At 51.7% G+C, this 15,652-nt stretch overlaps 5 protein-coding genes across 5 annotated transcripts; 3 read left to right on the forward strand and 2 right to left on the reverse strand.

Moving 5' to 3' along the window:
- The first annotated feature begins 1,518 nt into the window (after positions 1–1,518).
- Positions 1,519–3,291, forward strand: rpt3 (proteasome regulatory particle base subunit RPT3). The gene is made up of 5 exons (XM_073697183.1): positions 1,519–1,861; positions 1,917–1,958; positions 2,027–2,125; positions 2,179–2,465; positions 2,521–3,291. The coding sequence occupies exons 1-5, from the start codon at positions 1,704–1,706 to the stop codon at positions 3,201–3,203; spliced, it is 1,269 nt and encodes a 422-aa protein (XP_073551853.1). The 5' UTR covers positions 1,519–1,703; the 3' UTR covers positions 3,204–3,291.
- A 1,049-nt stretch (positions 3,292–4,340) lies between these two features.
- BDV59DRAFT_198518 (FAD-dependent oxidoreductase) lies at positions 4,341–5,839 on the reverse strand (the record flags this gene model as incomplete). The annotated part of the gene is made up of 2 exons (XM_073693170.1): positions 4,341–5,518; positions 5,581–5,839. The coding sequence occupies 2 exons, from the start codon at positions 5,837–5,839 to the stop codon at positions 4,341–4,343; spliced, it is 1,437 nt and encodes a 478-aa protein (XP_073551854.1).
- A 2,426-nt stretch (positions 5,840–8,265) lies between these two features.
- On the forward strand, positions 8,266–10,098 carry BDV59DRAFT_169786 (pepsin-like aspartic protease). The gene is made up of 4 exons (XM_073688311.1): positions 8,266–8,525; positions 8,623–8,773; positions 8,844–9,498; positions 9,560–10,098. The coding sequence occupies exons 1-4, from the start codon at positions 8,424–8,426 to the stop codon at positions 9,846–9,848; spliced, it is 1,197 nt and encodes a 398-aa protein (XP_073551855.1). The 5' UTR covers positions 8,266–8,423; the 3' UTR covers positions 9,849–10,098.
- A 262-nt stretch (positions 10,099–10,360) lies between these two features.
- Positions 10,361–13,801, forward strand: fcpA (protein-serine/threonine phosphatase). The gene is made up of 3 exons (XM_073688312.1): positions 10,361–11,150; positions 11,212–11,298; positions 11,367–13,801. Exons 1-3 carry the CDS (start codon positions 10,903–10,905, stop codon positions 13,471–13,473), a joined length of 2,442 nt encoding a protein of 813 aa, XP_073551856.1. The 5' UTR covers positions 10,361–10,902; the 3' UTR covers positions 13,474–13,801.
- Positions 13,802–14,390: 589 nt separating this feature from the next.
- Positions 14,391–15,567, reverse strand: BDV59DRAFT_84694 (uncharacterized protein). Its single transcript, XM_073697185.1, has 2 exons — positions 15,052–15,567; positions 14,391–14,984 (listed from the first exon to the last, which is right to left on the reverse strand). Exons 1-2 carry the CDS (start codon positions 15,204–15,206, stop codon positions 14,540–14,542), a joined length of 600 nt encoding a protein of 199 aa, XP_073551857.1. The 5' UTR covers positions 15,207–15,567; the 3' UTR covers positions 14,391–14,539.
- Positions 15,568–15,652: the final 85 nt, after the last annotated feature.

A 15,652-nucleotide genomic window follows, 5' to 3' on the forward strand; every position in this document is an offset into this window, starting at 1 on the left:
ACTGGGCCGGAAACACTGGTGATACTTTCCAGTAAGTTATTTTACCAGCGGCAGTTCGGGCACAGGAGAAGCAAGTCAGTCCATCAAGTTCAGTTCGGTTCGAAAAAGGGGTGGAGGAAAACGGTAGGCGGAATCGGGCGGCAGGACGGTTGCTGAGGTAATCTGCACCACTCTTCCCTTTCCGGTCTGGTCCCTTTTGGCACTGCTTTCACGGAGGCCATGAAAGAGCTTGGTGCCATGCCTGAAGACAAAGGTAGTAGACAAGTGTGTCCTGGTCTTCATCTCGCAGAAATATTTGGATTTTCCGGCTTTCAGAGACCCCCAATGATCACAGGTTGAGCTACCTAAGGTTAGTCGCCGACTAGTCCGATACCAGAAACCCTCCCTTTCCGAGCATCTTTTTGTCGCGTTGGTTGGGTTAATAAACCTCCTAGCCAGCCTTGGTTTGATCGTAGTCATTATCTCAGGTCTGCAATGGTGGTATAATCGTGGTTTGAGAATTTGTAGGTCAAAAAAATGCAAGTGTCCCTTCTTCAGTGACTCCCCGAGTCAGGCAGTTGTGAATATATATCTCGCCAGGTGACCCCATAAGAGGACATAGCGTAGTCGGAAGAACCTCAACTGTACCAGCCTAAAACCAAAAGATGGAGGGGAAGAGACGACATGGGAGGAAGAAGGAAAGAAAGAGAAAGAGGATCGAGGAAAGGGGAAAGGAAAAGGTCCTTTTGTCCTTACAATAATTAGTTATGCTTGAACTAGGTCGCCCACCGAATCATCCGCCCGATCTGAGTAGTCAGTCAGGTATGGATGGGCAACACCCACACGACTATCTGCCAGCCCTTGCACGCATCCGTCTCCGTTCATTTCCAACTATCCATTCAGATAAAAAATTATTTCTCGCGAAAAAGAAACCTGAACACCTTTTTTACGGAAAGACGGATTGATTTCCATGTCCGACCTGCCACGTCCTTCAGATGCTCCACTATTATTCCCTCTTATTCTGGATCGGTGGAAGATTAGATACGACGAACCAAATGTGATCATGCAGACGTTCCGTCCCATCCATGTGTAATAATTTCCTAATTACCGCTTGATTCCAGTGTGTATTTTTCTTTCCCTGACCATTGGGCTATCGGACGCCATGGCATTTGGTTTATCTGCACGGAAGGCTGCGGTGATCATAGTTAGTCTGGGGCCTCAGCGACCAACGGTGATCCCACACCTAGGCAGATGGGAAGTATGCACAGAGCAGACAGAAGGGTTACACCAGTCATGAGCCATCAGAGCCAGTGGAGTATTGCTACTCCCTTTATAAACCACGGAGACACTCATTTGTCCCGTATAAGGCTACCAAATGGCTAGTCAAGGCGAGATTGAATTTGTCCAGACTTAATTCCTAACAGTACCACGTATGAACCGTGTTGGGCGAGCGTCGAGTGCACTGTAATACGCAATGCTCGGCGTTAAATCCTCCCAAGGTTCGATTCCTTTCCGCCCAATACGTTGCCACACGCTGGACGGAGCTTAACGTAATCACGTGACCGGATGGGAAGCTACCTACGTGATCCAGGTTGGCCAGCTCCGACGCCTTCTCCAAACCCGCACGACTTGACGCATACCAACACGCAACCTGCCAGCTTGGTTTCATTTCTGAACCCGTCACTTCCATCGATTAGGACATCCGTCTGTCTCTCAATCTCGCCATGGGAGACGTCGCCGTGGAAAACCCGGCGAACAACGTCACGCCTCTTACCAAGCCAGCTCCGCTGGACACCATCCCCAACATAGACACCATCGAAGGCACGGGGAACGATGGAGGCGATGAATATGCCACTTTGAAACGACTTCAAAGACATCTAGAGTATGCATTCCCTGGGTGAGAATATTGACGTCTGATGGCTGACGCTCCGGAATAGATACATCCAACTCCAGGAGGAGTACATCAAGGACGAGCAAAGGTACGTTGCGCCATGTTCCATCCAATTTACAATATTATCCATAACAGTGGCTGACGTGATGTACTCAGGAGCCTGAAAAGAGAACTTGTTCGTGCACAGGAGGAGATCAAGCGGATACAGAGCGTTCCTCTAGTCATCGGCCAGTTCATGGAAGCGATTGACCAGAAGTATTACCTCCGCCCGAAATGGAGAGAGGAAATTGCTAACCGTCTTAATCTAGCACCGGCATCGTTCAGTCGTCGACTGGTTCGAACTACGTCGTCCGCATCCTGTCCACGCTCGATCGTGAAAAGCTCAAGCCTTCTTCCTCGGTCGCCCTCCACCGACACTCCAATGCCCTCGTTGATATCCTGCCGCCGGAAGCTGATTCTTCCATCGCCATGCTGGGTGAAAACGAAAAACCGGATGTGACGTACGCCGATGTGGGTGGTCTTGATATGCAGAAGCAAGAGATTCGGGAGGCGGTCGAGTTACCCTTGACACACTTTGATCTTTACAAGCAGATCGGTATGGCTTATAAGAAACTCTCTTCCGTGATTGTCTGTAGCTGACCCCCGGCCAGGTATCGACCCTCCTCGTGGTGTTCTGCTCTACGGCCCCCCCGGAACCGGTAAGACAATGCTGGTCAAGGCTGTGGCGAACAGTACGACTGCCAGCTTCATCCGCGTAAACGGCTCGGAATTCGTGCAGAAGTATCTGGGAGAAGGACCTCGTATGGTGCGTGATGTGTTCCGCATGGCCCGGGAGAACTCCCCTGCCATCATCTTCATTGATGAGATCGACGCCATCGCCACGAAGCGTTTCGATGCGCAGACCGGTGCAGACCGTGAAGTGCAGCGTATTCTCCTTGAACTCCTCAACCAGATGGATGGTTTCGAGCAAACGAGCAATGTGAAGGTCATCATGGCCACCAACCGAGCTGATACGCTCGACCCAGCTCTGTTGCGTCCGGGCCGTCTGGATCGGAAGATTGAATTCCCCTCGCTCCGTGACCGACGCGAGCGTCGGTTGATTTTCAGCACTATCGCATCCAAAATGTCTCTGTCTCCCGAAGTTGATCTGGACTCGTTGATTGTTCGGAACGAGCCGCTGTCCGGTGCAGTTATTGCTGCGATCATGCAGGAGGCTGGTCTGCGTGCTGTTCGGAAGAACCGCTACAACATCATCCAGTCAGATCTGGAGGATGCTTACTCCGCCCAGGTCAAGACCGGCCAGGAAGCGGACAGACTGGAGTTCTACCGGTAGTGAGGATACTTTACCGATTAATGGATTCGTTCTGGAGGGTTGGCGAAAGGGTAGTCATGAGCTGTATCATCAACATCTAAATTATTACACATGTAGGAAAATGATTGATCCCGCGAGAATCAACGGAGTTTCATATTCTAAATATCGTGTTTTAAGAGTTTGAGCCACCGAGACGATGGTCGTGCCCCAGAGATTACAAGTCCGTCTCCGACTAAGGTTCCATGTATACCTAAGGCTACTTTACCGGACGTGGGCTTACCTGGGTATATCTATATTTAAAAATAACTATCTCAATGCTTTTCCAACCTCACAAGTAAGACACGTGATTGTATGGCTTGCAACTTTGACACTCGTTGACTAGGTGTGTTTTATGGCCCACTGATTAGGTTGCTGAAGTATAGATTGCTGGAAAATACAAAATGGTCAGGAAGACTGACCCATATCATCGATGATGAGTCTTACAGCGAATATTGAGTTCGTCCAGGCCACTAATACAATTGGAAACTTCCATTGTCCATCGTTGCTGACCCTAACCAACTATATAATCGCTGGGCTGTGAGTGGAACTGGAATCGCAGATTAGCTACAAAGTGGATGTGGATTGTCCAATATAATCTGCTTAAGGGGAACCAAAGAACGTTTGTGGCTCTAGGAAGAGGACTAATATGAACAGCGTATAGAGAATTCATAGCGATGCCTTTACAGCCGTTGAGATTTTTGGTACCGATTGATTGTTTGGCAGTTCACTCAGTAATAACAGTCCGAAAATAGTGAAGCTACCGTACGATATTGGTGGGCACCCCGTACTGCATCTGGAGCGATCTTTTTCACCTGCCTAAATACAGGTAGGAGGTGTAGTCAGAACTAGTGCTGTATTTAGCTTGTGTTCTTAGAAGTGTCCCTTCCACGCTGTATTACTCCATAAATTGACTATACAGTTACTTATACTTATTACCTGGGTATAATTCTTTATCACATGTCTATATGCTGCGCGTGCTGTCTCTCTGTATCCGATAAGATACTCTTGCTCTCTAGCCGTCTATCTGAGCTTGTTGTGTCTTTGCCATCTCCTATCTACAAGACCCCGTTTTGATGTTCATAATGTTCGCCTGCAGCGGTCTGTCAACCTGCGTACAAACTATGTTTCCTTGCCCGCTGGACGCACACTCTGCGGGTTGTGGAACACATCGTTCGGATCGATAGCCGCCTTGATTTCTTGCAGCTTTGGCAAGTTAGGGCCCCAGTATGCCTCCTGCGCATTGGGTAAGAACGGATCGACGAATCCGGGGTAGACGTTTCTATCAGTTCCCGGAAGGGTCTTCGTGACAAGTTTATTAATTCCGTCAAGGAAGTCAACGGTTGTCTGAGACACGCGGCCCAGCGGGTTGATTCCAAAGGACTCCACATAAAACATGACATTCCGCTGGGCATACGCAGTGGCATGAACAGGGATGTCGTTAGTCGCACCGCCAGCGATGCTGATTACCACAAACCATGTTGCGGTCCCTTTGTCAGCCGTATCCAGATAGTGGAATAGCTCCTGCACCGTTGAGTTCGACGGAAGGTTATCCGTCTCGAAGGACAACGACTTCTCGTAAAAGTGTATCGGCACCCCTCCGATGATGCCAGTGGCCAATTTTTCTATATCGAATCCGAGCATAGCGAGCGGGTCGGTGAGCAGGACCACTTCACCGGCACCTAGAGCGGGCAGGCGTTTCTCAAGTCCCAGCTGTTCATACTCCTCTTTCGACCCGTGAAACTGTCCCAGAATAATCATCGTACCTTGCGTAACGATCATCCGCGTGTCAAACTTGCGCGTCAGGTTCTTCTGTGAGCACAAGTCCTGCCAGGCCATGTATAAGTTTGCCCGCTCGGCGGAACTACCAATACTGATCTCGTACTTATACTGGACTGACTGACTGAGCGACGGATAAGTACGCACTTTGAACTCGGTTACAATTCCAAAGCTCGCGGCCGCGCCTCTAATAGCAAAGAAGACGTCTGGATAGGAGTCCTTGGAAGCGCGGACGATACTGGAGTTGGCCAGGACGACCTCGGCTTCCTCAATATTATCCAGTGCTGAGCCCCACAGGCGCGAGTAAGTGCCGAGCCCACCGATGGTGAAATGGCCGCCGACGCCTATCTCGGGGACAGCACCATACGGCATGGCTCTTCCGCCTGCATCGTTGAGCTTCTGCGTGACGTCGCTGAGTTGCAGGCCCGGTCCGATAGTGGCCATGTAGGTTGAGTCATCGAGCGAGAACTGCCGGAAATGCTTCATGTCAATCGCGACTTCACCGTTCACTCCACCGAGACCTAACAACACGCAGTTTAGTTAGCCTGAGGTAAAAGTCGGCTGGCTACAGCAGGGCGCATACCGAAGTTCGCATAGCTACGACCTCCACTCTTTGCCTGGACCTTATGATCATATTCGACAGCGCATTTCACGATGCCAGCAACCTGTTCCGAAGTTTTCGGGCTTGCGACGACGGCCGGGTAGACGGGCCAGTTCAGATTGTATGGGTTAGCAGCGGACGACTCGTAAAAAGGCTGGCTCGGAAAGGCCAGGAGGGACGAGTCATTCCCGACGGCGGAGAGCAGGCATGCGTGAGCTGGTGAACTAGGTGCATTTCCCATTTTGACGGGACTCTGGAGGGAAAATTTCGCAGTGGGAAATTTCACAAAATAGCAGGACCTGATGATCAGGGGCAGGCCAATAAATAATGTTTCCAAGAGACTCAGCTCTCATCTCCATATCCGTACTGCGTACGGAGTACTACGGCAGCGTACTTATCCTTAGTTTTGTTTATCCTTGCGGGATTGGTATGATAAGATTTGGCTAGTAGGGCAATTAGGTTCTTGATTGGTAGTTTTCCGGCTCGAGATTAATTAATTCGATCAGCTACAGACCCGCAGTGGACAGAAACTTCCCTATACATGGAAGGAAATCGGAAGATCTATAACCACAGCTGAATAGCCGGGATTAGAAAGCACACCCTAAACGGTAGTGCCGAAGTCGCACGTTGTCTCGTTTGCATTACTCGCCTGCACTTACAGTGTCTTGTAAACTGTTTGTGTGATCGCGCTGGCGCGGGTAAAATTTTTACGCCTTTTAACCTCCTTCTCTACTACTTGGTGGAGAGAGCCTTATGAAATGGCTAATTACGTTTAGTGAAAAGTGGGGGGTGGGCAAGAGATATCTCCAGAGTCATGACCGAATTTCCATGTACGGATAAAGCCAGAGCCCACCTTCAGGCTCTCGTGGTTCCGCTTTTCGGCTGTCGAATATGCATTGTGCTTAATTCTCTGCGTCAACGTTGGTTGATCTCGTTTGGGTTGCATATCGAAGACGATTAGGTAAAAGAAGGCTTACTATGGACAAGGGTGCTGGGGAACGGATCTCAATTTATCCCTGATGACCCTAGCGTGATGCATCCTATTGAGGGTACCTTAACCTGGCTGTTCGGCCCTTCACTCAACCATAACCCAATGATCAATTCAAGCTCCATTGTGTTAAAGGAAAGCAACGAGGGCTGTGTAGTTCGAGCTGATGATCCAGAAAAAGGAAAGCTGTCCACATGGCTAAATATCAAGTACGTACATGTGTTTTCAAAGAGCTCCTTGCCTGGACGGGCATAATGCCCTAACCGGGGCGAATCGAATCCAGCATCTATACTCCTCGACGTGCAAAAGCTGCTCGTCATAGAATAAATTACTCTGGGCCAACATTCCCGGCGAGACGTGCAAGTACTCAGACTGGATGTACATCCAATACTTCTGATATATATTTGCCAACAACGTGGTCATTTCTGCCATGGCCAGACTGAGGATCTATTAGCGATGCCGTTCTTACATCAGCTTTGGGATGCATCCTGCAGCTTACTTTACTCCAATACACATTCTCGCACCGCTTGAAAAAGCCCAAGACCACTTCTTCCTCTCCGTTAGTCCTTCCTCCGGACCAAATCACCCCTCCGGACTGAACAGCAATAGATCTACAAAGTCTTGGGGCTGCCGGTGCAACGCATATACGGATTGATACTTACGATCGCACTCCGTGGAATGGAATACCCATCAAATAACCTCATCATTCGCAGACCATCGGGACTCACTCCCAGGTGAAGGAGGACGAAGCCGTAAGGCCTCTCTGAGTACCGCGCGGAGATACGGCAGTGTCGCGGCTTTTTCTGGATGTAGGGAGTCGCCGGGACAAGAAATGCCTTGAATCTCAGCACGAAGCTTTTGTTGGAGCGTTTCATTCCCAGGCCTGAAAGTTGATAGATGTTCTACATTAACATGCTACTCGTATCGATACGAGCTGAAATAGTGGTCGGGAGAATTCGGTAGCAACATCAAGAATATTCGTTGATGCCGACTCTTTACTTTGTGGCATCGTGCCTGCAAGAAGACACACCGCAAGAGAATCATTGGAAGCTAGGAGTTGTTGATCCTCCAGATATTTGATTACTGAAAATTATGCTCACGTTGTTCAGTGTATGTTGGGACAGACATGGGATCGTTCACGGCTCTTGCTAGATCCTGTAGATTTGTAGCTGGTGATGCCCGTCGATTTTGTGTCCAGAAGAAGGAAAGGGCTTTTCATTCATTCCCGAGTGAAAGAGAGTCCGCAGTGTTTATGGAGCAAGGGAGTGATGATGTTATATGAGTTGTCGCTCTGGTAGTAGTCCCGGTACTGGAGTTTAGCAGTCATACAAGATGATCATAGTCTGACATTCCTTATCAGCCACCTTTCCTCTTTCGGAAGGTTCAGCGGATCAAATCAGGACATTCCATCGTGTCCGAACATCAAAATAGCTAGACAGCTAGACAGCTAGGCAGCAAGAGAACGGAGTACAGATCGTTGACTAATACTCCGAAATCCGTACTGCTTACTCTCGTGTGGTGACTCGTCCCTGGCCTGACCTCACGGTGGAGCCCATCAAGTGATGTGATTCCCGTGCTGATCCCGTGCCTCCGCAGCCCAAATGACGCAGCGACTTCCGCATGATTGGCCACGCCCGCAGCTGGGCGTGTCGCTCCGCAACCAGTAAGTCACCGTACCTCTCGCTCCCTCTCTCTCCGTCAACTCTCTCCATCCCCTTCCCTCTATCGTTCTATCTTCATTCCCATCCTCATCTCTATCCCCAAAGACGCTCCTTACAGAATCCCCTGTCGTTTTCGGGTTGTTTTGTCGTCGTCGTTGTCGTCACCGTCCTTCAACATGAAGTCCGCCTCCTTGTTCGCGGCCTCGGTCCTGGCGGGCTGTGCATCCGCCGAGGTACACAAGCTGAAGCTGAACAAGCTTCCTCTGGATGAACAGCTTGTAAGTTACAAACCACCCGAGATGGGTTAGCTGGCAGCTTCAGTCCCGATGTGTCGCTGCCCGCCAGGAGGACCCGGCTGACCCCAGGTCTCTGTAGTTTACCCAGAACATCGATGCCCATATCCAAGCTCTGGGGCAGAAGTACATGGGTGTCCACCCCAACCGCCAGCAGGAATTGCTGGGCGATAACCCTGTCGAGGAGTTGGGTAACCATAACGTTCTGGTCGACAACTTCATGAACGCCCAGTGTATGCACCATCCCCGCCCGACCACCGATCCCCGCACCACTAGGCTGCTTTGCTGACGATTAGTCGATAGACTTCTCCGAAATCGAACTTGGAACACCGCCCCAGAAGTTCAAGGTCGTTCTTGATACAGGAAGCTCCAACCTGTGGGTCCCTTCGTCCGAATGTGGTTCGATCGCCTGCTATCTGCACAACAAGTATGACTCGTCTGCTTCTTCTACCTATCAGAAGAACGGCAGCGAGTTCGCCATCAAGTACGGATCTGGGAGCTTGAGTGGGTTCGTCTCCGAGGATACCCTTAAGATCGGTGACCTGAAGGTCAAGGAACAGCTCTTCGCTGAGGCGACCAGTGAGCCTGGGCTTGCCTTTGCCTTCGGCCGCTTCGATGGTATCCTCGGCCTGGGATTTGACACCATCTCCGTCAACAAGATCGAGCCTCCTTTCTACAAGATGGTCAACCAGGGCCTTCTTGATGAGCCTGTCTTTGCCTTCTACCTCGGCGACACTAACAAGGAGGGAGACGACTCTGTCGCCACCTTTGGTGGTGTTGACAAGAGCCACTACACCGGTGAGCTGATCAAGATCCCTCTCCGCCGCAAGGCGTACTGGGAGGTTGACCTGGACTCCATCACCCTCGGTGACGAAACTGCCGAGCTCGAGAACACCGGTGTCATCCTGGACACTGGCACCTCCCTCATCGCCCTTCCCTCTAACCTTGCTGAGATGATGTAAGTCATATCTGACCTTGTCTATTTCGCTTCCCGATAGATTTGCTGACCGTCTTTGAAGCAACGCTCAGATTGGCGCCAAGAAGGGCTTCACGGGCCAGTACTCGGTCGAATGTGACAAGCGTTCGTCCCTCCCCGATATCACCTTTGCGCTGAGCGGCCACAACTTCACCATTGGCCCCTACGACTACACTCTGGAAATGCAGGGATCTTGCATTAGCGCCTTCATGGGCATGGATTTCCCCGAACCGGTTGGTCCGCTGGCCATCCTGGGCGATGCATTCCTGAGAAAGTGGTACAGCGTCTACGACCTGGGTAACGGCGCCGTTGGGCTGGCCAAGGCGAAGTAAGGAGAGGAAGGATGTGGCTGAGACGGCGGTGATGTGTGTATAGCTCTCGACTCACCTGTGGACGTCTCGTGTTTGCGCGATGGTCTCTTTATTTGTGTTTTTACTGCTATTACAAAGACGTTTCAGTCGCCCGGTTTTCCGCAAACGGACTAGGCATGCGCGGCCCTGGTTGTTTGTGGCGCGGAGGTGACTGTAGACCATCTTTGCTAGCCCTGGGACTTCCTAAGAATTCTACGAATTATCCTGGAGGCTTTGTCTGATTGTAAGCTATAATTATCCGTAAGGTGTATCTGGGGTTGTTCTGCATGGGGTGGCGGGACCGGTAGAGATGAAGGAATCGTACGATGCAGGACATCAACAACCCTTGTAGTTTGTATTCCTCGCGAAAACGCACGGAGTACTTTTGTGCAGACTCATGAGGGACTTCTGCAGGACTAGAACATGCGATGTCGTGGGTCTGGCCCGATGAGTCTCTCCCCGCACGAGCTCCCGACCAAGAACCGAACCAGATGTTGCCTTGGCGGCCAAACCTTCTTTTCTCTTGTGCTGCCGCGCCTCTCTCAACCCTCTTTCATCATCACCCTCATCTTCTCTCTTCTCCCCCCTCCCTCCAACCCATTTCCTTCTTCACTAGTCTCCTGCGATTCACTTTTCTTTATCGCGTCATTTGCGACATATTAAGTGTGTTGTCTCCCCTGATCGAACCCTGTTTCACTCCGGCCATTTCTTTCCGTCGCGTGATCCTGTGGCGGCGACGACGACGTGCTTTCAACCTAGCCCTCCCTCCACATCGAAAGATCGTCGCTGCAACATTTATCCTACCGTATCGACCAGCGCGGATCCAGTCCCAGCAATTCTCGGCTCTAATCTTCACCGTCGGGTCGTCGGGCATGGCTCCATAGCTCCCGGACTCCGGTTCTTCGATCGCGACCACCCGCCTATTCCTGTCTCTCTGGCTGCTTAATCCACCCCGATAGAGAGGTAGGCCTATCCGAATCTCATTGATCAGGTAATAAACGAGAACGAAGCGAGACAAACCCACTGTCACAGGAGCATGCTTCTTCGGTTACCGCCCAGCCTCCACTACCCGATCACCGTAACGTCGCTGCTCAAACAGCACGGCGATACGGTGGAACGGGACGAGGCCTTATTCTGGTATGTGTACGAGACGTCTGTGACCGAAGGCGACGAACTGGGCAACAAATTCGTGGTGCAGCGCAAGTTTCCGACGAAGTTTGAGTCGACCGTCGATGGGGAGATCGTGCAGTGGAAGATCGAAAAGGGCGATATCATTGACGAGCCGTGAGTCGTTTCCCGCGGTGCCTGTTCCTGCCGGTCCGACGCTGATGCTAATCCGTGGCAGTGTGGACGTTGTGGAAATCGATGAGCCATGCGCTCACGAAGTCCAGTTTGGTGGCCTCTGTGCCGAGTGTGGGAAGGATATGACCGAGTGAGCATTCCCCCCGTTGATTCGTTGAGTGCGGGCGCGGTGACTGACTGGGTACTTGTGACTTGTAGGGCGACATACAACACGGAAACGACGGATTCGATGCGCGCGCCCATCCAGATGGTCCATGACAACACCGCGCTTACGGTGAGCGAAAGGGAAGCCACGCGGGTCGAAGAAGATGCCAAGCGCCGATTGTTGTCGAATCGGAAGCTCTCTCTCGTCGTGGACCTGGACCAGACAATCATCCATGCTACCGTGGACCCGACAGTCGGGGAGTGGATGGAGGATAAGGAGAATCCCAACCATCAGGCTCTGAGCGATGTCCGGGCGTTCCAGCTGGTGGACGACGGACCGGGAATGCGCGGATGCTGGTATTATGTCAAGCTCCGACCAGGGCTAGAGACGTTTTTGCAGAACGTCGCCGAGCTTTTCGAGTTGCATATCTACACCATGGGTACTCGGGCGTACGCGCAACATATTGCGGGTATTATAGATCCGGATCGCAAGTTGTTTGGGGACCGCATTCTCAGTCGTGACGAGAGCGGGAGCTTGACGGCCAAGAACCTCCATCGCCTGTTCCCCGTGGACACGAAGATGGTCGTCATCATTGACGATCGCGGCGATGTGTGGCGCTGGAGTCCTAACCTTATCAAGGTGTCCCCGTACGACTTCTTTGTGGGCATTGGCGACATCAACTCTAGCTTTTTGCCCAAAAAACAGGAGTTGGGAGCGGTGAGCACTGCCGACAAGACAGCCTCCAAGGCTGCGAAGGGCCAACCGCCAGAACACCATGTCAATGGCTCCACCGGAAAGGACCCCCAGCAGGCGGAAGTATCGACGTTGGAACAGCTTGTTACGATGGGCGGAGGAGATAACCCGCGACTACTACAGGAGCAGAGTGACGCGCAAGAAGAGACGATAATGCACCAGGTTGAAGACCGGCCGTTACTACAGAAGCAGAAAGAGCTAGATGCAGAGGACGAAGTCCCGGAGGAGGGTGGTGATTCGGTTGCGAATGTGGACGAGTCACAAGACCACAAGCATCGGCATCACCTCTTGGAAGATAATGATCGGGAGCTATTTGTGCTAGAAGAACGTCTCGAGCAAGTACACCGGCAGTTTTTTGAAGAGTACGATAAGAAGCGAACGCACGCCTTGGGTGGCCGTGTAGCAGCGCTGAGGGGTGAAAAGACTCCGTCGAAGGAGAAGGACGTCGACTTGAAATTGGTCCCTGATGTCAAGGATATCATGCCATACATCAAGCGCAGGATCCTGGGCGGCGTGGTTTTGGTATTTTCTGGAGTCCTCCCTCTTGGAACGGATACGCAGAACGCCGACATCTCCTTGTGGGCGAGGAGTTTTGGCGTTGTCATTTCCCAGAAGATCAACATGAGGACTACCCACCTGGTAGCCGGTCGTAACCGCACCGCCAAAGTCCGCGAAGCCACGCGATACCCCAACATCAAGATTGTCACGACACAGTGGCTCCTGGACTCCCTGACGCAGTGGAAGCACCTGCGGGAAGATCCATACTTGCTTCCTGTTCACCCTGACGACCGAGGGGAACCGATCTCGCCGGGATCCAAGGAGATGGAAAGCCCGTGGCTCTCATCCGAGAATGAAGAAGACACAGGGGAATTCTTGTCAGATGACGACGAGAATCCGGAAGACGAGTTCAAGTTCGACGAGAATACGCCCGTCGGGTTCGACGACGACGAACTCGCGGCCGTGCATGAGGAATTAAAGGAGTTCCTTGGCAGTGACGACGAGAGTGAGAGTGATAATGAATACTCCTTCCTTACGGAGGACGCTCCCAGCAAGAAGCGGAAACGCGGCGAAGGGACAGATGATGATACCGACGAAGACGGGGACAGCCCGGGCGAAGAAGACGACACACAAGGGTCGCGACTTGCCCAACGGATCAAGCGTTCGTATGAACGGAGCACTGGACTGCGTGAAGTGGCGACCGCAAGCACCGCCGAACCGTCGTCCGAGCCGACGCCGGCTGAGCCCTCTGCCCCCGAACCTCAGGACGAGCCAGCTTCTCAGGAACCCAGCGCCGGGGGTCCGGATGACCCCGACTACGATGAAGACGAGTTCGAGCGGGAGATGCTGGCGGCCTTCGAGGACGGCGAGTCTAAAGCGGAGGAGGATATCGCCGCAGAAAACGGGTAGCTCTTGTCGCCAGTATCTTCTTTTCTTTCCTTCTCGTGTTCATATTGGAGGCGTTGATGGTACATCGCATCGTACGATTGCTGTCTCGGTGACATATTATGCAAGTTCATTCCGTTGCAATTGGTTGCGATGCAATGATGGCATAGCGATGGCGTTCGTTTCTTTTGATTTACTGTTTGCTAATTGATGTTATGGGGTGTGCCCACGTAGCTAAGTTGCTAGAACTTGGAAACATCCAATGCCATTCTCTATCCATTACCCAACACAAGACTTCAATATTTTCCTTAGATGAGGACCATCGTTACTTGTATACCTAGTACACTATGTGTGTTAACAGGCTCCAACCTTCTACCTAGTAGATACTCGTGGACACCAGGTGCGATTTCCTGTATCGGGCTTCTCTGGTTAGGATTCTTCTCCAGTGTAGGAATATACTCGTGCTTTCCTGTACAAACATGTAGAATCACCGATTTCCCTTCTGCCCTGTATTTCACATCCTCCCTTGAACATATCCTTGATCTCAGCAAAGCTCAATTTTCCGTACCGCATGTCGCCTCGTACGGCCTGTATAGAGAGCATCATAGCATCGTTGATCAATCCCTCGGAATCCCTCTAGATACACCACCACAACACGTCCAGAGTCCAACCACCATGTTTCACCGGATGGAACAACCAGGTGACGGACATGATTAAAGGTGTTATTCCTCTGAATATATCGCGATGATGATGGTGCATCTTAAGCCAGTTACATGATCCCCACATCATTTAGCATTACCGTGCGCGAAGCCGGGAAGCCAATGAAAACAGTCATCTGCAGGTTTTAAACCCACGAACGGTTACCCTTTTTTCTGGGTTCGGTTCTATATCATGATGACATGCTAGGGATAGAGGTCCGCTCATGCATATGTCACTGCGAGCTATGGGCCGCTCGGTATGAACCTAGGTTCGCGCAAATTCAACCGACATCCATTCCTTGGGTATTCAAAGTCCGATCGCTTTATATACAACGCCAACGCCGCGGGTAACATGGCAGGATTTGGGAATAAAAAGTGAACCATAATAAGTATTACTCGTACACATCGCGATTGACTTGCCACGACATCACCACCATCCACAGGTAGAACACCGTGTTGACGAGCTCAAACGCAAAGGCAGTTTTCCAGCAATCACCTATACTGATAGTCAGCGCTTGTTGGACGGAGGGGAACGAAGTTGAGATGAGATGAGAGAGCATACAGATGGTCTTCTGCGTCAACCAGGCCATCGTCTGCAGATTGTTCCCCCCAAACTTGTTATCGTACACGTATATCTGGCAGTTATCATCAATGTTCCCGACAACGCCAAACATCTGCAGGGATGTCTCGATCAGCCCTGTCAGCCACAGCACGAAGAGGATGAAGCTGCCGACGATGATGATCCCGGGGAGGAGGAAGCGCTTCGCCGCGAGAAAGAGGATAAGAACGATGAAGAAAACGCCGAGGGCACCGGAGACGACCATATATGGGAAAAGCCTGTCCCACACCGTTTCGTTAGTCTGGACTTCGTCGAACGAACCGAGCGAACTAAGGACAAGCGTACCAGGGAATGCCGAGCTTCAGCTCGGTCTGCACCGCCATGAACCAGGCAAAGATACCGAGACAGATCGCGGAGGCCGAGAACACGATCATGATCCAGATGTTGAGCTGGAGCTCGGGCCAGTGGTAGCGGCGGCGGCCACGGACAGGCACGGCCATTGTTGTGGTGGTTGTATGTGAAGTAGGGGGTGGTTGGGATTGCGGAGGGTGTTGTATCGCAGGCCGGTCATGTGCGGACCAGGCAGTTGTATATGCCGGAGGCGACCAGAGGCTGTGGAGTCAAGATCGCTAGATAGGGCGTACACATCGATGCCCATCGATAGCATGTATACAAGGCGTGCGGGGCGCTCTCACGGCCTGATGTCAATGAGTGACGCTGCCCCCGCTAGACACGGCTGGGACCACGTCGCAACGGTGGATGGTCGTAGAAGACGATGAGAAACAGCGCATCAGCGCTGTAGCGCCGTATTCCTTCCGGTCGATGAGTGGACAGGCGTGGTAAAGTGTTTGTTGATGTCCACTGATGCGTTGGCGGGGTTTACATAAGCGGGTGTCGATGTTAAGTCGATACAAGTAATGCTTCTTGGTATGAAGCAACTGGGAAG

The sequence above is a fragment of the Aspergillus ambiguus genome (assembly GCF_047715705.1).
Source record: "Aspergillus ambiguus strain CBS 117.58 unplaced genomic scaffold BDV59scaffold_3, whole genome shotgun sequence".
NCBI classification, from domain to species: Eukaryota; Fungi; Ascomycota; class Eurotiomycetes; order Eurotiales; family Aspergillaceae; genus Aspergillus; species Aspergillus ambiguus.